Source organism: Archocentrus centrarchus, chromosome 21, assembly GCF_007364275.1.
Source record: "Archocentrus centrarchus isolate MPI-CPG fArcCen1 chromosome 21, fArcCen1, whole genome shotgun sequence".
NCBI classification, from domain to species: Eukaryota; Metazoa; Chordata; class Actinopteri; order Cichliformes; family Cichlidae; genus Archocentrus; species Archocentrus centrarchus.
The window spans coordinates 11375796-11400049 of record NC_044366.1 but is presented as its reverse complement, the minus strand read 5'-3'; the positions used below and the strand labels follow the sequence as shown (position 1 = coordinate 11400049).

At 39.3% G+C, this 24254-nt stretch overlaps 1 protein-coding gene across 1 annotated transcript in view; it reads right to left on the bottom strand.

Annotated features, from left to right (window-relative positions):
* The window catches only part of asic4a (acid-sensing (proton-gated) ion channel family member 4a), a 102098-nt gene extending 78117 nt beyond the window's left edge, over nt 1-23981 (bottom strand). Inside the window, exon 1 of the mRNA XM_030758102.1 lies at nt 23218-23981. Coding sequence (XP_030613962.1) covers nt 23218-23793 — 576 coding nt within the window. The 5' untranslated portion in view covers nt 23794-23981. The remainder of the gene's footprint in view (nt 1-23217) is intronic.
* Between the last annotated feature and the right edge of the window lie 273 nt (nt 23982-24254).

Below are 24254 nucleotides of genomic sequence, written 5' to 3'. Positions count from 1 at the left end.
AGTGGAATAGCTACAACTAAGAGGCGGAAGGCTTCCTTGATTCTTGCCTGAGATGACAATTATTAATACAGTGATTCTTCTTTTTCAGAGCTTTCTTGCATTTCCAGAAAATATTACACATGCACAATTCAAATGCCACCTTTACGTGACCGTGTTTCTTTTAATATAAAATCAAGTGTATCTCAAGAGGATTTCTTTAAATGGGTAAACAGAAAAAAAAAAAAAAAATAGACAGTCAAAGGTGAAGATACAAAACACTGGAAAAATACAGCCGTTAACAGGCGCTGCTTACTCAGAGTATAATCTGCAGTATTTCCAGGATGCACATGTGGTATTTGTCAGACATGAGAACAGAAACGAAAACATGACAGCTAAAAATAGTAACCGTTCCTTGCTGATGGCAGCAGAAGATATGACAACATTTGGCTATATTCATCAAAAACACTAAAAATATTAAAGAAATAAAAAAAAAAAAGACACTAATGATGATTTTAAAAATGTTTAAAATAACTGGATTTGTGTGTCCATGACATTCCTATTACAAATGTAATTCAAATGAAAAATTTCTGACCTGACACTGTTAACGTTCAACTTTAAAGCACAAAAGGAATTTGGTTGATGTCAAGGAGCCCTAGTTAGAAATGAGCCAAAATGACACAGGATGCAAGCTGCAAGATGTAAGATTTGTATGTTTGTCATTCTTCCTCGAATAACACAGAAGATTAATAAAGCCATAAAGCACGGGCTTGCCCTCAGTCACCAGAATAAACTGTGCTTTTGCTTTTCCTACAGGTCCATGTGGTCCTAACAAAGAAAGGTGATTAGTGCCCAATACTGTCAAATAAAAGAGTTACCTGCAGTCTGTGTATCTTCTTTTTTAGTGCATGTAGTCTATGTCGCTATGACCCCAAAATGGACACAACTCAAGGACGACAGAGCTGCTGCCTTTTTAGTGAAAGAACTTGGTGAAAGCACGATGTGTCCAGATCATTTATGGCCCTTTCCATAGCAATGTAGGATCCACTGGATTCAAGAGGTTAGATGAAAGAATTTTGCAATACGTTCTACCATGACACCAAGTCAGAACGTCCCAAAACAATACCTAATTTTAGATCTGAGAGACCAAAAAAAGAAAACAAAACCCTGTGAAAACAGAGGGATACGCAATCTTTTTACATGGCTGAGAACCCCAATGGCTTCCCTGAACCCCACTGGGCATGCCTGACTCTTGTTTCGGCTCCAATGCCACCACGGAAGCTGATTGCTGCCACTCAAGGCTATACTTTTCTATCAGAAGTGCCACAGAGTGTTCTGGAAGCTTTCCGTAAGTAGCTCTCTGCTCTGTGTCATTAAAAGTACATGGTGAGTCTATTAATTTATTTTTGATAGAAGATAGGTTGAACTGTACAAAGCAGATGAGGAGGGAAGGAAGTTAGAGGAATGACACAGAGAATGTGGTCAATTTTGTGAATAGAAGATCCTTTGCGGATAAAACTCTTAGTTTCTGAAATGCTGCTGGTTTGATACAGTGAATGAAATCAAACCTTGGCATCTGTCTGCATGGCAAATTTGATGTTTTTGATGGTAGTATTTGAGAGACCAACAGTCTGCTGTTTTTCATCTTGCTTCTGGTTACTGTTTTTTTTTTTTGTTTTTTGTTCACACAGCACAAAACCCTGCTCAGAAGTACTTACCCTGCTGTAGGTCCTTTTTTCTCCCCTGAAAACAGCCATGAACAGGGTCCTATAGGGGCAGTCCCTACCTCAGAGCACCACTCAAAATGCAGGGAAATCTAAAACAGCCCACAAATTCCTTTGGTGAAAAAAAAAAAAGAACTTATTTTTAAATCTTTGTTCTCGAAACCAAACAGAAGTGACAAAGTGAGAGCCAATGTATCTTGCACTTCATTTTTTTTCCCTCTTTTCACTACAAGGCAAATGAAACAGGACACATTTTTAAATAACACCACATATGTATCAACAGTGCACACAGTAGTGTTCACACTGCTGCTCTAGTGTTTTGTGTTATTGCATGTTTTTTTTTCTCTTTTTTTGCCACATTTGCCCTTTTATATCAGCTTCAAAAATCTTTAATGGACTGTTCACGGTGCGCTCAAACAAAACCCTTTCCAACCTGTCAGCAGGAGGGGAGGTTTAATTTCTCTCAGTGAAATCAACTCATGATATATTTTAGTAAATCAAAAACAACTGAAAGCCTCCTGTTCGGTGAACCATCACTTACAAATGTCATATTATTAAATTAATGTCATCTCTTGCTTAACACTATTCCACTGATTACTGTTCGTGGCAGGTCTGACACATTAAATTATTATGGGAAAATAAGAGGGGGAAACAAGTGATTATGTGAGTGTGTACTAAAACTATGCTTCAAAAAGGCAAAGAAGTTGCAGGGTGATGCACTTCAATGAAAGAAAAAAAATTTGCCTGATAAGAAGTGGTATTCTTGGCAGGTAATTTGTTAGTTTACAGCCTTTGGAAGCGAGCTAAAAAGTTAATTTCAGACTGGCTACAGGACGACAAGAGGAGGCAGTTTAACTTCAGTAAAATTCAGAGTATTAGTCTTTGTGCCGCTCGTGGTGACATAAAGATTTTTTATGATAGTGTTGCACGCTAACAAGGAACAGTCCTCACAGTTCCAGAGATTATGGTCCTACTGTATCAACAGCCAGAGGTGAACATGCCACTGCCATTTCAATCTAAATACATACTACAGATTCCATTACAGCACACAGTGTTATAACTATCATTTCCCCTCAGATGTGAAAATAAATGTTTCATAGTCCATATGGGACAAAACCCCTCCAGTTAAATCTGCTATACAGCACACCTGGGAGTTACATTAATATGCCAATATTAACCTTCTTCTTGCACTTTGTTCCATACAAGTCCGCAACATTAGCCCGACCACGCAAAACTGCAAAGTGCTGTTTGTACTGAGCTGGTGTTTGGGATAGTCCACGCTGCCTAGGCATTTCATATTTCATTAATATCTGTCAGGTATAGTACATCTCTCTGAGACATCTAGGAAATCAAAGTGATATAAAGGTTCTTTGCTTCTTACTCTGCAGTCATGCAGGAAGAACAAACTGACAGCAAGTTTTATCTTAATAAATGAAACCCCCCCAAAATAAGACCACGTTTACTGCAGGCTGACAATCTGAGCACTTAAAATCTTCTGAATCTCTGTGAATTAGGGTTTGAATTTGTCTCTTCAGGCAGATTATTACTACTGTCTTTTGAATGCTTGTCTTTTGTAGTTTACTGCTCTGCTGAATGTGTTTACTTATCCGTGGGGAGTACAATCAAGGAGAAATTGCATGTTCATGGCACAGATAACACAGACTGGCCACCAGCAGGAGACACTTTTGCCGAGGCCAATTTATCTCAGAAGCAAACTGTCACCAAGTTTTTCAGCGCAAGTATCCACTAGATTACACTGTCTTCCTAGCTGATTGGGTTTAAGCAATAATCTTACACTTTTAAAGAATGACAAGGGTGAATTTTGCTTTTGTGAAATTGCTCGTACCCCCAGCCAGCAACTCTCCCACAGCATTTTTGAAATAATGCAGCTGGTATAACAGAACAGGAGATCAAGCCTCTAACAAGCTCAACATAAAATTTTGATCTTTTCCAAACACACAGACACAAACAGTCTCTCTTTCTCACTTCTTTGTCCACATACTGCAAGTGCAAGTTCTGTCTAATGAGATGCTAATCTGGGAATCTTACACTCTTGTTTCAAAGAGTGAGGGTTTTATTTATTCAGTGGCATCTACTCTGTACAAAGGCGATGTCTGATGAGATCAGACCAGAGTCTGGCCAAGAGAAAGAGGCACAGTTAAAGGTGACCTCTTCTGAGGATCATCGCAACCTCTGTGAGGATCAGGTCTGGTTCATTTTTCCACATGATAGCTTTTAGGAGTGCTGAGCTCAATTATTCAGAGAGGCAGCAATGAAAACAGACTCTGTTGTGGTCATATTAAAAAGAAATTTTAAGGTTTGTGCAAATGAAATCTAGTGATTGACATTCAGACACTGTTCATGTTACAAAAGCAGAAGTTGGCTTGTTTTTTCCAGGATTAAATGCTGCAGCAAAAAAGTTAGCATATTTTCCTCATGATGATGTTACCAGAGCACAGATCAGCTGTCCTTGACCATAAGCGGTATAAAACATGGGTGTGGCCACAATGACATCACCATTTTTTTTTGGTTTTTTTTAAAGCCAGAAGTTACCTAATAATACCATAATACCATAATTATAATACCATGTCTGTTAATTACCGCTAAGTAAAGGACTAATTAAAACAAACAAAAAACTACAATTTTACTCACCAAAACTGAAGCACAGTCTTCTTAGATTAGCTGTACCACACAAAAATACATAATATTGGTCAGATAATCAATTAAAAATGCTCCTAAAGCTTACACACTACACATCTACAGTGAAGAAGTCCAGTCCAATGAATCAAAGTAGTAGATGAGACCTAGCAGACTCCAGAACACTGGTCAATCAACTCAATTAATATGGTTGATGAGTTATGTGTAAAAAAAAAAAAAATTTTTTTTTTACAAAGTTGGACATTTTAAGAGTCTTTGGAGACTGACTTCCCCTTTTGGGCCAGTTTCAAGTGGCACCTAGAGGAACTGCAGTTTTTGCCACTTCCATAGTAGAGTCATTGTTCAGCTTGGGAGGTTGCCCTTTGCTTACTACATCTACTAGTGCTGTAGCATACAGTTTGGTAGCTAGCTATGCCTTCTTCCCACAAATGGATTTTCTCACAGTGCCAGAATTTATATCAACCAAATCTCCTGAATTAAATTTCCTAAACATGAGGTAGAAGAAGAGGTAGCCTGATTTTGTTTAGAGCCCCGTTAATCATCCACAAGGGGTCCCAACAACAGGTAGTTCCACATGTTCAATTTGGCAGATTTTTATGCCAGATGCCCTTCTTGACACAACCCCAAAGGGATTTGTGTCTTTTCCCAGAGAACCAGAGATCTTTTACTTGCTAGGGAAATTTGTAAATTATTATGTTATGGAGTGACTCTAGGTGCATTAACAGTACTTTGATAAAAGAAAACTTGCACTTAATGTTAAAAGTCAACAAATCTTCCAGCCACGTCATCAGGAGGTTTTTTTCAAAAGAGTTATACACGTACTGCAGTAGAAACCTGCTGCAAAATGAACATTGCAAAAAAAAATATTCTGTATCTACAGCATATGTTTGGTGAAAAAAAAGCTTTGCCTGGTTAGTGCCATCCATTTGGGCTGATATGCAACCCGTCAATCAGTGCCCTCAGAGCAGAATTTTGAAAACTAATTGTATTTTAGCATTTTTTGAATCATTAAAATTCGGTCAAGGCACCAATGAAACATTTTTCTGTGGTGTGCCAAACACAAGAAACACCTATTACACTTTTACACGGACTTTAAAGGACAAAGTTTGTCCTGTCACTTTTCTAGTTATTTGTAATGTGATACTCTCTGTTACCAAGAGATTTCTTTTAGACTGATCTTTCAAAGCAGTCACATGTCATGCCATAGGGGTGGGCAGCTGACTTACTTGCAAGCTGAGTCAGACAGCAAGGAAATGAAGCAAATAATGGCTTGATTTGGAACACTTGAGCAGCATACGGCAGGTGGAAACAAGGGGGGAGGCTCTAATTCTACTCTCCAGCCAGCTGGTCCTAAAGCAGGGCTGCAGCCAAGCTCGCTGACCGCTCTGTTTCCCACTGAGCTTTTTCAGCGGAAGGAACTGTGCCAAGAGGTGTGGCACCTCTCTTCAAATCACCTCTCTCTCTCTCTCCCCAGTGTATAATCGTAACATAATCATGCCCACTACATCTATTGATCTGTCCACAGCACACTTCCACTAAAGCAGCCAAATAGTATCCTTAGGCGAAGCTCTTGCCAAGAGAGATATGATGACACCAATTAGATTACAGTGATATTCAAATACACAATGGATTTATGTGGCGTGGGCTCACTTCTTGGGCTTATTTAGCCTATGTTAGAGCTTGGTAATTTATCTAGTTGTCGCACTGTCCCAGAAGTCCCTCAATGTCATACTAATTAATTATTTATCATTACCTAAACACACTAATTAATTGTCAGTTTAAGGGCACGCTTTTATGGAAGACATATTCAATCTGTCTCTGGGGATCACTTTCATATACAACATACCAATTATTTATTAATATCCTGCTAATTTTCTTTAGAGTAGACAAAGTGAAGGTCAAAGAAGAAGAAAAAAGCACGGCGATTTCTCAGTGAGGCCGACTGACATTTATCCCATCCAGTGGACTTTTAAGATTTGTTTAGAAGGATACCGTTACACCCCCCCCTCCCCCTCTCAAAGTGAATGTCAAGGACATGCATAAACAGTGATGCCATAGTTCATTACTGGTCATATTTATTCTAAGACACTGCGCTTATCACAGTGTTTATAATTAAACAGATGAGATCACGGTTAAAGAAAGAAGAAAGGCAACAAAGATGTGCCATTTTCCTTCTTCAAGCTCCTGGGGTTTGCTTAATGAATACGCTATTTGTCTTTTTCAGCCACGATGCATGTTACATACGTTTCGTTGCGTTGTAAGATCACACAATCACATTATGAGTGGGTGTAATTATAGCAGCCTCCCCTGAGTTGGCATTAGACTACAGCCGCACGCAGACATGTGGTATTCAAATAATTGGCACACTTAGAAAGGGTATGTGGCATTTTACAGATGTTCTTGTGCACCATTTAAAATTTGTCAAGACACCCATTAATTGGATCTGAGATGATTAAACAAGTTAAAGAAATTGTAACCAGGAATAAAATATCCTGATCTGCAAATGCTCAGTCTTCTTTTAAACAGACTTTAAATTCCAGATCTTCTTGAAACATAGCCAAAAATAAATACATTTACAAGACAAAAAGAAAGAAAATAAGAAATTAGAGTCCATTGGGAGTTTATGTATTATCAAATTAATTTGAAATGTAACTAATTTACCACACAAAATGACCAAAAAATAAAATAATAATAATAATAAAATGTTAATTTCGCTCTCCTTTTGTTTTTTTAAACCAAGGTAACAAAATTGGTTTGATTTTTCTTCTGGTTCATATTTACAAAATATAGCTACATTACTTAATTTCTTCCAAGATATTTTTCTAAAGACTGATTAATTTTCAATTTTCTTGCGAGGGTGGGTTTTTGACCTTAATTATTGTATGACTCACTACTGAGCCAACACAGTGAAATACTTATTTTTTTAAATCTATTAATTCCTGTATGAAATCCTATACCCATATTGACTACAAAATGGCCCTGTTATGTGTTCTGCTATAGATATACCAAAATTATCATGACTGTGTACAATGAACTTGCCTTTGAAATGGCTGCGTGGAAGGCAGAGATCATCCAAGCAACTTTGGTTTGTCAAGATAGCCATACAATAGCAATAAGACGAAATCAGTCTATCATTTTGCAATTGAATAGGGTCAAATTCATAACTGCATACAATTTGTTTGTGATAATACTGCGATTAGCTGTGATAAATAAAACAAATCTATTGCCATCTACACAGAACCTCACATTAACAGAAATTCACATTAAATACTTACATTCAGCATCCAGACAGAAGCTGATAGATTTGAAACAGAATTTCAGAAATAATGATGTTGTGTCTGCAGGACAGCGATTTAACTGCCAAATGAGACGTGCTTAACTGTACTTTTATATAGGAATATAACCAGAATTCATCCAGCTGGCAACAAGCTGAGTCGAGTCCACAATTGCAAAGAGATGTATCACAGACGAGTTGTGCTCATCAGCACAGACTGACTTAGACTGTTTGCAATGGCAATAAATTTACATTTATGAATTAGATAACAGGTTTTTGTAAATCTTCACCAATCCGTCTGAGTCTGATTGCAGTCAGTCTGGCCCTGATCACGATTGTTTGGAGATGGATTGCCTCCCATCAGGTGACCTGTGCAACTGCCGGAAGTGTTCAGCAATTGGTTGCCACAACTATTTACAATTGGTCACCAAATGCAAAAAACAATGCAGTCACCAGGCAACCACAATACTCTAGTGTGACTGGGCTATTGTTGTTTTGTTGACGTCAGCCCCCAACTCTGACTGTGAGGATAAAGCATGATCTGACATTGCTGTGTTGATCTTGTTCCTACAATGTTGTAATGAGTGTTGACTAAGCCTCACTGAACTGTGACTGAAAATATAGAAGATTTTTGTAAACAGAAAATAAGAGGTTTACCAAGTCTAAAATATTAATTACATTCGCTTTTGGTTTCAAATGGGACACAAACCCTGGTTTTGTGAAAGAAAGCCAATGTTAATATGATTTTGTAGGAACACCACCAACATACTAGACACACACACAGTAGCACAACAGATTTTTCAGAGCACATGACTCCCAGTGCTATAATAACGGCATGGTTAAGATTTATATGTGTGCACCAGAGTAATCTTTAAAACATTGTACAATCAGCAAACATGTCATGCTAACAGATGAGAAAAGTAATATGGGCTAAGGTATTACCTGGAAATGAAACACAGAGCTCCCAGGGATAGCCAAAATGGTTGGTACTTGTCTTCTACATCCACAATGCTTTGCACTATTTGTCTCATAAATAAAAGTATTTTATATGGTCTAAGTAAAATCTAGGACAGGGGGCTATTAATGGCCCAGGGACTCCTCTCCTGGGGCAACAGTGTTAATCGGAGCAATAGGTCTCCTTCCTGCTGGATCAATGTCAGCACAAATTTCAGATTGCTTTCCTGATGCGCGCCAAGTTATCTGTGATTCAACTTTAATAGGATATTGAACGGAGCCAGCATTTAGGGAGCAAAGCCGTATTTCACTTTATTGACAATCAAATACACACAACTTTCTCATTAGCATGCATTAAGAAAACAGAGAATTAATCTTGACAACACCATCGGATAACATGACGACAGTTACATGCTTGTTTAAACAAACACGCCTAAGAGTGACTTGGTGCTCGAGAGATGAGGATGTAGGGAAATACAGCTTGACAGACATTACACTGGACAAAAAGCTACTGTGCCAACTGAAGGAGAAGCATAAATTAAGAAAAAAGGGATGAGCATAGACAGCAATGTTTCATTTATATTTAGAAAACACACTATCCACAATATCATCTTCAATGTTTCAAGACCTGAGTGCATCATGGCTTCTCTCTCTGTCATTTTGGATAAAATCATGCTTTTCCGCATGAACGCCACTTCAAAGATTCGTAGTGCATAAATCTAGTGTCTCTGTCATACTGGGAAAAAGAGGTCGAAATGTTTCAGCATTTACTTGACTTACAAATCATCAAAGCTACCAGACAATGTGAATTGAATAGCCATCAATTTTGATATTCTTTAAAATTACACTGAAGCAGATGCATAAATATACAGTAACAGCGATTTAAATGCTACATTGAAATGATGCCAGAAATCCTCATGGGTGTGACTCTCCCCTTTTTCAACAGGCTTATTTCACTGTAATGCATTTGCTCTGACACTTCCAAACCAAAATGCAATGCTTGGATGACAAAATGAGTGGTGGCAATTCAAACTGGGCGTGCTAAATCAGATGACATTTTGCCGTACCTGAAGGTCAAGTGTTTTGTCAGGAAAGGACAGAGCCAGCCGATGAAGCTGCCAACATCGGGTGAAAGATTTAATGTCCTCATATTACCAAAACAAGATGTGAAAGTATTGTGGCTAAGAAAAGGGGAAATCCTGGCTGAGTGATGGCCGGATATTCTATGTGGATATTCTATGTTGAGGGGGAAAGAGGGGAATGCTCAAGGTACATGCCAGTATGCAGGATAATACACCAAAAAAATGTAAGAAAAGGATATATTTTGTATTTTAGACCTGTGCCTGTATTTTTTTTGTTTGTTTGTTTTTTTGTTTATGAAATTGCCACTGGCTTATTTTTATATTGAAACTGCACATTTTTCCTTGGCAATTGTCTTTACAAGTTGTATCCGGTGCCTGATTTGACTATCCCTTTTCTTTGATTTCATACATATACAAAAGCAGGAAAAAAAAGTGTTGAAATCTGAGCTTTTAGAGAATAGCTCTGGATACCTGATCTCATTATTTGAAACTTTGGTCCTGTTTAAGATGAATGTTGACCAGTGTAACAATAAATATAATTATTAATTTGCAGAATTTTACACAAATCAGACCTGTGTCTAGGATGTCATTACTGTCTTTGCCCTCACACTTGCTTCACTTCCTGGTCACTAACAAGTCTAACAACAATTATTTCAACAGAATCACTTTTCAAAAGAGCCACAGAGTTTTGAGAAATAGATAATTCTCATTTAATCACTAACATTTTGGATAAACACAATCTTTTGATTTTTGATAGGGGACTATGAGGTGCCTCATAAGCGCACAACATTTCGACAAACTGCTGTTAGTAAAAAAAGTAAACATTGGAATAGCTTACCAATGACAACTCTACATATTCCAGTTTTAAAGCACATGTCAAACTATCCATCCATTCTCTTCTGCTTATCCTGTTAAGGGTCACTATGCCAGCTGTCATAAGGCGACAGGCAGGGTACACCCTTTACAGGTCACCAGCCTGTTGCAGGGTGTACACAGAGTCAGACAACCATTCACACCTATGGGCAAATTAGAATCACTAATCAACCTAACCCCAGTAACTGCATGTCTTTGGACTGTGGGAGGAAACCCACGCAAACACGGGGAGAACATGCAAACTCCACACAGAACGACCCCGGCCAAGGTGGAATCAACCCTAGGACCTTCTTGCTGTGAAGCAGCAGTGCTAACCACCATGCCACCATGCTGCCAAACTTATGGCAAATCAGATTTTCACTTCACTTCACTTCTCTTTGTTTGTATTTGTTTTTTAATGTATGTTTGTACTAGTGATGGGAATTCCGGCTCTTTTCAGAGAGCCGGCTCTTTAGGCTCGGCTCCCAAAGAAGAGCCGGCTCTTTAGGCTCCCAAATGGCTCCTTAGATTAAAAATTTTTTTTTAAAAAGTGTCAAATGAATTACTAATGTAAAAACATACATTAGGCCTATATCAAACATTTCTTTATATACTCAACATATAATAGAACGCTCCAAATACAAATTATAAAACAAAATATTGGAAATCAGAAAAAACAAGGGCCTTTGCGGAGTTGATCCTGTTTCTCCTGCCTGATGACCTGCCCTGTTTTGTTCTTCTAATTACACTGAGGGACGAACAGTTCATATACAGTATACCTATGTAGGTTGTTTGTGCAGCCTGCTCGATATTAAATTTTAAATTTGCAGTCTACACTCCGTCTGTCTATCAGTATAATCCTTTAACGCCAGGCGATCGCTGCTGAATCGCGGGTTTCCTGACCTTACTAGCCGCGGACAGCTGATTAAGACCTAGCGTCTCACCAGAGTCAGCTGGTCAAAGGAACTTGATCAGATGGCTTTTCACCTTAACTCCGCGACCATTCGTGCTATCGAAAAAATTCAAACGCTCAGAAATTACACTTCACAGTCACGTAGTGGTATTACAGTATTTGTGACCGGAAGTCCGCAAACGCTGGCACTTTTGAAGTACGCTGTGTCTCGTTCGACATGTTTGGAGGTATAAGGTTAAAATGTGCCCAGTCTTTGCTACGCTTTCTGTCAGTCATTTCCCTCACCGTTTGTAGCCTCTATGTAATGCACAACTTCCTCTTTCCTGTCTCCGAGCGCATTTTGCAGGAGCCCCTCCCTCTCTGGTGTTTGTTTACTCACTGCGCAGTGTGTCCGTGGACCCTCCCCTCCCGCTCAGTATAGACGATCATATGCTACCATTCATTTTAACCAATCACGTGCGGCTTCCACAAAAAAAAAAAAAAAAAAAAAAAGGAAACGAACGAAAAGAAAAAAGAAACGGCTCACTACCAGGAGCCGGCTCCCGTCGTTCACTTCAAAGAGCCGGCTCTTAGAGCCGGATCGTTCGCGACCGACCCATCACCAGTTTGTACACTTTTGGATAACCAGATTGTCCATGTAAATGGGGAGTCTTCTTCACACACTAAGGTTAATTATGGAGTTCCACAGGGTTCTGTGCTGGGACCAATTCTGTTTACATTATACATGCTTTATGTAAAACTGTGTGGAATGCAGAGAATGGACCCACAATGAAGGACTTGGAAGGCAAGATTAACTTAGCAACAGATTTATTGATGAGATCTTGCAAAACAAACAGAATCTGTAGCAGTAATTGAAGGCCGAATACACACCAGAAGAGACATAGTCATGAGGGAGCATGTGGCAAAGAACAGAGGGAAGAGTGAATAATACATACACGCACACAAGGTAACAAGGAAAGTAGCAACAGGTGGGAGGGCAGCTGAAACTTACTGGAATAGAGACAAGAGGAGTAGAAGAGACTGACACTGAGACCTGGACTAAGATTAACAAACCTGACACCAGGGCAGAAGGGTAAAACATGGAGACAAGACAAAATACAAGAAAATAATCAACACCAGAAAACCCCAAAATATCTCACACAAAACCATGGCTCCAAGACCCAGGGACCATAACAAGCACGGCATACATTTTCATTGCTATGCAGATGATATGCAGCTTTAATGATTCATGAAGCCAGATGACCATGATTAGTTACTGCAGAAATGTCTTAAAGTAATAAAGGCTTGGATGACCTTTAATTTCCTGCTTCTAAATTCAGATAAAACTGAGGTTACTGTACTTAGTCCTACAAATTTTTTGAAACATGGCATCCAACCTGATACTTCATCTGGATGTCATTAGCTTGGCCTCCAGTAACACTGTGAGGAATCTTAGTCATTTTTGACCAGGATATGTCTTTGAGTGCATATATTAAAAAAAATATGTGGAGCTGCTTTCTTGCGTTTGCACAATCTCAGAGTGATGCTGAAAAACTAGCTCATGCATGGACTACTGTAAATCATTACTATTGGCTGTCCTAAAAGCACCCCAAAAAGCAGCTACACTGTAGCTAGAGTACTGACAGGGATTAGAAAGAGAAAGCATATTTGTCCCACATTGGCTTCTCTTCATTGACTCCATGTTAAATCCAGAATCAAATTTAAAGTCCTTTTCCTCACATACATAGTCTTGAATAATCAGGCCCCATCTTATATTAAAGACCTCATTGTACCATACTACCCCAAAAGAACACTTTACTCTTACTTGTGGTTCCTGAAGTGTTTAAAAGTAGAACAGGAAGCAGAGCCTTCAGTTTTCAGGCCCTTCTGCTGTGGAACCAGTTCCCGATTTGGATTCGGGAGACGGACACCCTCTCCATTTTTAAGATTAAGCTTAAAACTCACTAAGTGCTTGCTGGTAGATGGTCATTTTGATTGTTGGGGTTTTCTCTCTAATTTTGTAGGGTCTTTACCTTACAATATAAAGTGCTTTGAGGCAACTGTTGTTGTGATTTGGTGCTATATAAAGAAAATGGATTTGAATTGAGTTTTGAGTGGCCTGTGAGCAGACTATGGATGTATATGCACACTTTGCTAAAATCTGATAGCTTTACGAACTTATTTTCAGCTTGTACATTAATACAAACTGTCCCTGCCAAATAAAGAAATTAAGAAAGGGTTTAAAAAAGGAAAAATGTAATTGGTTCAATTCAAGCATCTTCACAAAATGTACACAATGACAATAAAACAATATACCGCTGTTGTCAGTTGTAGCTAATTACTTAAACATAGCAAAACCACAGAAATCTTGGCTGTTGTCTGTTTTACATACTGTCTGTATGCTGGTACATGCATGATTAACAACCGGATAGTCAAAGAAAATATAAAAGTGATAAAAAGTGAACTGTCTTTGCCGTTACTGTATACATTTACAATGATGATACAGTGACAGCCTCATATATAAGTTGAATGAGCTGCTAGCAACCAGCTCGAGTTGTCAAGTGTAAGTGACAGCTGAGCTGTGTTGAAAATTTCCGTTAAGTGTTTTAAAAACACTTTTCTTTTATCTCCTCTTAAACGTTTTGAATAAGGACTGTGAAAAAGCTTCTGTCAGTGTGTGAAGGTAACACTAGCTAAGGCAGCTACACTACAGACCTGTCAACAATGACTTGTTGGCAAAACCAACAGTTTTTCATTATTATAGTCAGCAAATACGGTTCTATAATGCTACATTTGAAGGTCATGATTGCAGAAGTTGACTTATCGGTTCAAAGATGAGGATCTGTGAGGATCTGAACAGCAATGATGGTGTTTTATTCTATCCATGTAGAAATAAATGTGGCTGGCCTGTTCTAAATATTTTGTGTAATACTCTGTGAATTAAAAAAGTACATTTTGGTAGTTCAGTTCATAGAACAGATTTGCTATTACATATTTTCCATTCAGCTCTGTAGCCTACTGAATAACCAGGGTACCTACTGTAGGTACAGATAAATTCTTCTAATCTTTGGATATTATGAATTAAGTGGTTCTGTTCTAGCTATCTAAACTCTCTCTGCAGCAGTGCAGTTGCTCTTGAACAAGGTGATATTGGTGGACATTTTTAATCCTCCCCTCCAAGCTTTAGCCTATAAAACTACATAAAGACTTAACAAGGGTCCCTCCACAGAAAATGGCCTCAAAGATGACCACCAGGAGCTACTGGCATTAGGAAAGCATTAACTTAAATAATTCAGCAACAGGATGTACATTATGAAGCAATATACAATGTAAGGAAAAATGCATTTAGTGCATTTGCTGGAAAGCCGGCCCCGAAGCTATTTGACAAATCATTGCCTGTGTCTCCTGGGAGGAAGCAACAAGGTATGCCAAATCTCATCATACAGCAAGGCCTCTTCAGGTGGTGCACAAAACAAACTCAAACAGATTCTGACAAAATATCACACCTGTCATAACACCTTAGAGTTCATGTACTAGACTTCTAACCTTGTTTGCATTAACTGTAGTAAACAGTAATGAGGGTAACAGAGTGGAGAAGAAAAAAGAAAGCAAAATGATATTAATAAGCATGCTTGTTAAGAAAACATTGTACATGTATATGTGGAAATAAACTCTAAAAAGCAGCAAGGGACAGAGCCAAGTATGCGACATTAGACATAATTCAGAATAAGGGCCAAGTGTCCAGCCAAGCGGACAGACAAGGCCCTCATGTTCAGACTATGCCAGGGGTAAATATTCAGTATGACATTTGTGCTGTATGCAATTTTCATCGGCTGAATTGTAGCTGACTGACATTTTCATCCAACTAACACTGGCCATGATTTCCACACGTTTGTCTCCTTAAAATATCAGATAGAAATGGTTTGCACACAGTGAGACCACCCAACAGTAAAAGTAGCGACGCAAAGACAGGCTCAGAAATATCTGCAGTTTTCATTTAGTGTTCAGTGATTTCATGTATTTTAATTCTTCGTTCTCCTCCCTTGTTTCAGTGAAGTTTTATATAGAAATGTACTTCACATCAGTTTTACTTTACTTTGAAATTAGAATGATTGCAAATAGTGAAAGTCATCAAATTAGAAAATAAAAAGGTTTTGCCACAATTATGCACACCTTCATTTGACAATGAAGTAAGAGATTAGAATAGTTTTTGATGAATATTTCATTTCTTCTTGAAATACCATCCCTGCTTTAGTGGTAATATTAAACCATTGCACCAGTGGGCATTATTTCATATTACATATTTTGCTAGATGTTAGAACATCTTTTAGGACATCATTTCTGGGGAAGTTGAGATGCATTTTACAGATTTTTTTTTTTTTTTTTACAGATTGGTTTTTAGTTTAAGTTACAATCCACAAATAGCTGCCAGAAGATGTGTACTTAGGTATAATACAAATTTTGGTCTGTAATAAAATTATCCCACAAAATGAGATCTCATTTAAACGTTTACTTTGGTGGCTCCAGTCCATGATCTCGACTACAGTATATACGCTTTCTGTAAATAATATCATCCAATATGTGTGGGGATTTCTTTTTTCAGTGCTGTTAGGATGAGGCTTTAAAAGAACAAAGAGAAAATCGAGATGCTTTTGTTTATTTTGCCACTGTAGCATTACAGTTTTCATAAAACCAATGTTTTCCTTTTCAAAACTGTAGTTTAGTTTCTGCTGATTAAAATAACACCGGTGTATAAAACAGAATTACTTTGTAAGGTGTCTGCTTTTTTTTGTCCACCTGCATGTGCTATCTCTCTCAAAGTAATTAAATCTTACGAGAGAAATGAAGAATGAAGAATGAGGGAATGAAGAAGCACCAGCCCATTATGTGGTGGCCTAAAAGCAAGCTTGGTTAATTTTTTAGAGGAATTTCCACTAATGTATTCAGAGACTGGGAAACATGACAAAATAAAAGGCTCACATTGGCAGCTAGGAAGACAAGTGTAGATTTAAAGTGTCTCGGCCAAAGACTTTCATAATCATACTTATCTGCACAGTGAATGGCATTCATTATTACTGCAAAGCATAAGAAAAAAATGCCTTATTATGACATATGTGCAAAAATACTTCATTAAACTTTACTCAAGTAAATGCATACTTAAATAACTGATTAGCCTTTTCTAAAATCACTGCTTAATTATGGTTGTTTTAAAAAAACAGAGAAATAGCAGCAGTACTGATGTAGTGCTGTAGATAAGCTATACAGGTAGGTCTGTGGGTATTTGGACAATGACACAATGTTTGTAATTTTGCCTCTGTACACCACCCAAGTGGATTTTAAATAAAACAATCAAGATTCAAGTGCAGACTTTCAGATTTAATTCAAGGATTTCAACAAAAGTATTCTATTAAGTGTTTAGGAATTAAAGCCATTTTGTACACAGTCAACATATTCAGCATCTCTAAAATAAATGGTAAATGGACTGGTAATATAGTGCTTTTCTACTCTAAATGAGCACTCACAGCACTTTTCTATTACAAACCTCATTCATCCGGTCACACATTCATACAAGTGCTTTTTTCTATACCTAAGCACCTTGTCTAACATTCACGCACACACTACCACTCTGATGAATGGATCAGGGGCATCTCAGGGTTCAGTATCTTGCCCAAGGATACTTCAACATGCAGATTGGAGTAGCTGGGAATTGAACCACTGACCTTCCTATTGGCTGCTCTACCTCCGGAGCGCACTTAATTTTTTAAATTGGATAACTGACTGAGAAGGAGTTTCTTGGCTCCGTGAGGCCTGTTCTCACATTATTCCATGACAAATTATGCAGATAAAGAGCTGGGGTTTAGTCCATGTTTTACTTGCATTTGGTAGCTGTTCACTGGAACTCTCAACATGAGGTCCAAAGACTTTTTGATGCAAATGAAGGAGGCCATCATTAGGCTGGAATAACAAAATAAACCTGTCAGAGAGATAGCAAAAACTTTCAGATTGGCTCAGTCAGCAGTCTGTAAATTTTTAAAACAGGAAACTGACCAGCTTAGCAAAACCAAAATGCCTGGAAGATCACAGAAGACAACTAAAGCAGATGATGATAGAATTATTTCCAAGATTAAAAAAAAACCCTTCACAACTAGTCAAGTCAAGAACAGTCGAGAGGAGGAAGGTGTATCAATGTCAAAGTCTACAATCAAGAGACGCCTTCATGAATGGAAATATAGAAGGTTTATGACAAGGTGCAACAGACAGGGTAACATCCAAGAACAAGAAGGCCAGATTAGACTTTGCCGAGGTGATAGAAGTAGCAGGATTGATTCAGTACAGGACATTTCACAGTCCAAATAGACCCAAAGCAGACTGTAAAATCAAACCAAAAGTAAAAGTCTGCACATAAATCACATCTTGATTGTTTGATTTAACATCCACTGTGATGCTGAGAAAAATGACAGAAATTGTGATATTTTTATAAACTTACGGTGCAAACTGTATTCGATTGATAGGGTTACTGAAACAGAATAACTGCGAGAGAAACTTTTTAAATTGGTAATGTGGACATACCCAGCTTGAAAACATCACACCTGCTAATAGAACATCTGTGATATGAAAATTAAGTAGACAGAAAAAAAAAGATGTTTTATCACCTGCACAACATGTAAACACATGGTTTAGTTTTCACACACACTCTTCTATTTAATCTGATGGAGCCTGAGGATTAAGTGATACCTATTTCAAGACCTGTTTGTAGGAAAAAAAATATTCTATGGCTGTATGAAAGATATGTATTTTGACTTTTGCATCTGTCTTTAAATTTTATATTGCTTTGTCAAAGCTTTCCTCCTCATCTCTACTCAGCGCGTGAGTCATCTCATATTGCTCGATAATTTCAGCACCCTTTAGGGGAAAGGTAGACAGTGTACATTGATTGATTTGGGTTGGATATGCAGTAAAACAAACACATATCTTGTTCCAAAGATCAGATTCTTCGCTAACTCTGGCAGCATTAACAAATGCAGCTGAGGCTGGACCCAAAACACAGGCACAAGATAATTAGTCACACCAGACTTGGAGTAGGAAGGGCAGGAAAGCAATCTGACTGAAGGATGTATTGATCCTCCAGAGAAGGAGGGGCACCCAGTCAGGAGTCATGATCAATCCTGCGAGCCAACTCTCTCAATCTGTGATGAGACCTGTGTGTGTTTGTGGGGGGAAGCATTCTATCTACACCATACACCCTCTGGTACACATGTTTGTGTGTGGGTGCCTGCGTGCGTGTGTATGTGCAGCCACATTAACACTATCAACAGCTTGGTGTTATGACTTGTCAGAAGGAGACAAATGTCTGTGTGAGTAAAAGACTCCCAGGGGTTAGAGAAAGGGGGTTTAGCTGTACCACAACATCGGAAGCCTTTATCGTCGAGTTAAAAGCCACCGCCATCCCTGAGCCGCAGATTCTCCTCATCAAGCCGAGCGCTCTAAACCGAGGCACAGTTAGAGGTTTTAAAACCAGCTCAGGGCACGATGGAAAAGGTAAATCTTCCCAAATATAAACAGTTTGCATATTGGTGTTATCCACTGGCTGGTCACAGGTGGGTTTAATCTGATTAGACAGTGGTGATGCATATCAGGAGGAGCAACGGACCAAATGCACTGTAATTCATCTTCCTCTGATACACTGGAGGAGGAGGAGGAGGAGAAGGTGGGAAAGGAGTGCAGTGGCACTGAAGTGGGTTGCAAAAGCAGTAGTCCTCCCTTTAGCCTCAAAAGATATGGGATCAGTATTTTTTCTGCATTTTGCACAGAGAGTAAAAGAAGATGAAAAAAAGACAAGAAAAGACTTGTTTGTTTATGGGTGGTGGAGGATGTAATAACGCTTACCACTGGCCTCTAGGGTTGGGCGTGCGAATCCGATATCAGACAGCATGTTAAGCTGCAGGGACTCCCACAGCAGTGGAACTGTAGATGGCTAATTGACAGGCTGTTGAGGAAGAAGCCAGTTCAGATAGCCAGTCACTTTCACGCTCCCACACTCCTCACCTTCCACTAGGGGGGAAGACGGCCAGCTGGGAGAGAAGTGTGTGTTTGTGTGAGTGTGTGTGTGTGTGTGTGCTGTTACACTTTGGACCCACTAGGGAAGCGGATGTCACTCTCACAGTCATCTGCACATGTACACAGATTTACACACACACACACACACACACACACACACACACACACACACACACACACACACACACACACACACACACACACACACACACCTATATAAGTGAGAATGAAATCCTGTAACTGAGTTTTTGCAGGGCTCAAAGACAATGCCAAAGGTTGGGGATGTATTTCTTGCTGTAACATGGAATGTCACACTCACGCAAGGGCTCAAATGCCACATCTTACACATCAGGCCCAAGTAGGAGATTGTGGAGACTGCATGGCTTCAGCACATCAGGAAAATGTAAAACCTGTTTCAAAATTAGATAAAGCCAGTGCAAGTGGTCTCTGTGGGATTCCACATCAACGATATATAAAACTCTAAGTGTATGCTGATTTTGCAGCTTGTTACCATCAAGACTTAATTTCGCTCCCCTGTTTACACTCTCACTATGATTTTTCTTTGCTCTCCCCCTCCTCACTTTTCCCATGACCCACACAGGAGCAGTACAGTTATTGAGATCAACTCACAATTATGTCTCTTTTGTGCCATTTTCTACATTATATTGATTTACATTAATGTGGTTTCAGATTTTGCTCTACTGTGAAGGATAAGATGGGGGACCATTAAACATTCAATTATCTATAAAACACACAATGGAGGCTTCAGTCAGTGAAATGACAAATTGCAGGCGGAGAGCTCTTCAGTGTTGTCCCCGTTAACCCTGGTTTTTATAGATCACCTCACATGCCACCCTATAGCTGTTTAGTTATCTCCATGAATATATGCAGAAGGGATCTGTCCTTGCTGAGAGCAAAATCTGATAATGCAGCAGCAAACACAGCTGAGAGTCAGAGCAAACCAATTCAGAGCTCTGTTTAAAAAAAGCCAAAGGGCTTGCTGCTCATCTGTGCGACAGCACCACACAATAGATGAACAATTATTCAGAGTTAGACTGGAAGAAAAATATTAATCTATTTATTCATGGCTTGTTGAATCAGCTTTATCTTCTGTGATTAATCCAAGTCAATAATGTAATCTTTAATTATAAAGAATGGCCTTATTACCTACGTCAAATAATCATGCCAGTCCACGATGCTGGAAAGAGGAAAACAAATTTCTCTGCTACGTGGTTATGTATTTTTCTGCCATAAATTAGAGAAGCCAGACATTTTTTTTTTTTATCTGGCCTTGAGACTTATTTATTTAACTCTTTCATCAGTAAATGCACAGAGGGCAATTCATGATTTCTGAAATAAACTAAAATATTTTAAAAAGGAGAGAAAAACAGGGATATATTTTTGAGATTTTAGCATTTATCCTGTAACCATTTGAGTCGCTAAGTTTACCCTCGTGCCCATTTAGTTTAGGGCTTTTTGTATAATTCAAATACAAACAGTAATAATAAAGATTCTAAGTCAAAAGGGGAAAAACTGAAACCAGAGGTCTATTACTCAGAACATGGTCTGGTTACAGAAAAGCTCAAATGTCAGAAAATGTCACTATTATATTTCATCATACAATTTTCCCAAGAGTCCCACATCCATGAAGCTTTTACCAAAATATAACATCTGGAGCTCCCAGAATGATCAATCAAAAAAGAAAACACATTACAAGAAGCCGATCCTGAAGCCCCAAGGGCCTCGAGAGAGGCAGAATAATGGCCGATTTGTGCAGCACTCTTTTGTGGGTTTGGACATGCTTACATGTGATTAATAGTGCATCACCTGTAATAATGGCCATCCTGCTGCACGTGACTAGTAGTTATAAATACACACATAAACAGAGGCATGAATGCATGTGGCTGAGCTTCACTGGCACTCTCCTGTTTTCCGTTCTGCTCACTGGCCTGATCCCACAGCTTCCAGTCCTTCCTCTCTTTGCACTCCAAGTGGTGTTTCCCACTAGGACTCAGAGTAAGAGATTTGTCATGCGTGGAGGTAGCAAGTAGTCTGTAACAAATCTAACTGACAGTCCCTGAAAATGCAGATCACATAGTTGACAGAGAGGAAACAGCAGCTTAGGGAACTTCCAACAGGATCCTAATCTGTGATGAAGTCACGCAGCGTCCAAAGAGAGCTACAGGACGTTTCATCGACATGGAACAGACATTTCCTGGATGTCAGAATTGTCTGCTAATTAATGTACTCAGGGAGGAGTGAGTGTCAAAGTGTCAGAGGATATTGCCATCAAACGTGCTAGAAGCACATTATGAACTTTTAGAATTGCGATGCTGCTTTAGATTGAATTTTACAAAACTTTTTGGGTACCCGGAGGAGCATAGCATTTTCTTTTGCTTGACAGAACAACTGGGAACATTTTCTGGAGGGGAATCCATTCTCATGTCACAGGTAATTTTATTTTCATATGTAAAAAGCTGCCTTGACAACAAAATAAAGAAAAAATAAATACCGTGCTTCAGTGTTAGAGAAATCAAGTGAGAAGCAGAGACATGTCATTATTTCTTTAGCGTAATTTGGCACATCAGGCATAATGTAGTGCCATCTCTGTGATAAGACAGAATCGTCAGGTCTCAGAAAGGTGAGCATATCAATGTTCAACATAGCCTATTAAGACTTGACACCCCCACTTTATCATCACTAAAGCAATTGCATATTCCTATTCCTGCAGGAGCGATGGGGAAATCCATCTCCTGCAAGGACAGTGCCTTTAATAAATAGTGCACAGAACACAAGCACAAACTCCCTCTTTCACCTGATCCTCTCTCTCTCTCTTTCTTGCTCTCTCTATCTCTCTCTCTCTCTCTCTCTCTCTCTCACACACACACACACACACACACACACACACACAGACAGACACACACACACACTTTCCCTCTCATGGAAATTGTTTCATTCCTTTTAGTCAATCTGGCTAATGCAAAAATCATGTATGTCAGTCTTTAAATATTTAATCTTAACAGCAGCAAGACTGAAATACAACGTTGAAGAGGCATTACTCCTTCCTTTCCTCCTGAAAGGTACAAGAGCCCAGCGAGAGCGAGAGCGAGAGGGAGAGAGAGGCAGGCAGCTGCTCTGCAATGTCAGAAAGAGAGAGTGGAAGCGACAGGGAGAGATGGAAAAGAGAGGAAGAAGAGACTCGGCTATTTTTGATGGCAATTTTGTTGCCATGCACTCTCAGCTAGTAGGATTTGAGGCAGCATTAAAGCACAGTTTGCCTTGGAAAAGTACACAACCACATACGACAGCTCTCTGTTTTTCCTTTTTGGGAGCAGCCTTTGTTCTTTGACATAATAGATTCTAGTACAGCCACGGCTGAAGAAAAACACTGTTGCTGCTTAGAACTTAGTGAGAAGAGATACAGCTCAATGACTGAACAAAAGGCATGAATCTTGCATGCAGAAGTGTATCGTGGGAACCACATGGACCCAACAGATGAGCAGAAATACAAAGAGAATTTCAACTACTCTCGTCTTAACGTGATCATTATGCTTTCATGCTTATCGGTAGTTTTGTATGAACAAGGAAATTGTTAAGTTACACACTTAAGGTCCCTATAATGTTTCAAATAATTGTTTAAGGTGGTTAGTTTTTGTAACTACTGATGAAATCAGTGAATCACAACTGGGTAGTGCAATTTTCTAAGAGTGAGGAAAACACAAAACTTTGAGAAACTTTTTCACTCACCACAGTGAAGTCTTCAGCTGAGCAGTTCTGCCCACTAAAATTGCAGCTCATGAGCATCTCTTCTAACTGATGTCCTGTCCTGTTGAAAATGTCCTGCATGTCAGGAGCAGGATACATTAAATCAGTGGGTTTGTGCCCATCCCTGTTTTTGGGGGGCAGACCTGTCAAGTTAGCCAGGTGGTAGATGTCAGCATCAGTGAGCGCTGAGAAGCGAAAGCGGTTGATGTTGCAGATGGTCACAGCGGGGAAAACCATCTCGGGGGTCGCCTCTTCATTCAGAGCTGTGACATGAGGGTGCTCCAGGTAAGAGATGGCACACTTAGCTGCTTGGTACAGAAAGAGCGCCAGTGAAGTCAAAAAGGCAAGACCCCAGAGCGTCTGCCGGATGCCCAGGCGACCAGAGACAAAGATGTGGTTAATCCCATGAAGGGAGCAGGAGTTAGCAAACCCGGCCAAGTCCTTGGCTGGAGGTGTGCAGCTCTCCTCGATCAGGCTCTCCTTGTCCCCATCCTGCTTGTTTTTCTGCTTCTCATCCTCCTCTGCAAATTTTATTTTGCAAACAAATTCGATAGGCATGGGGGCAGCCAGGTCTGCGTTTTGGTTTTGTTTTTGATGACAGCTATAAGCCCTGGATCACTTCTCTCCTACTTCCTTGCCTTTTGTCCTCTGAGCAGGAAACAACTCCAAACAGAAAAAGACGGGAGAGAGTTTGTTGCTGCTGCTGTCGCTGCTGCCTGTGCTGTGACTGATAGTGCTGCTGCTGCTTCTGCTGCCACGGCTCCTAGTGACTACAGCGCTGCTGCTGCTGTGCTGCTACTGCTCTGAACGCTTGTCTCACTACTTGATCAGCTCACACAGTCTCGCTTATCAGCAGTAATACAGCTGTCAAAAAATAAATAAATAAATAAATAAAAACACCCTTGCACACAGCCTCAGACCCACAGATGAAAGTGCAGCATTTTGAGTCGGGCTAAAATAGGAACAGGGCACTTAATAATTCATGAGAAGGTAACATTGTCATTATTTCCTCCTCACTG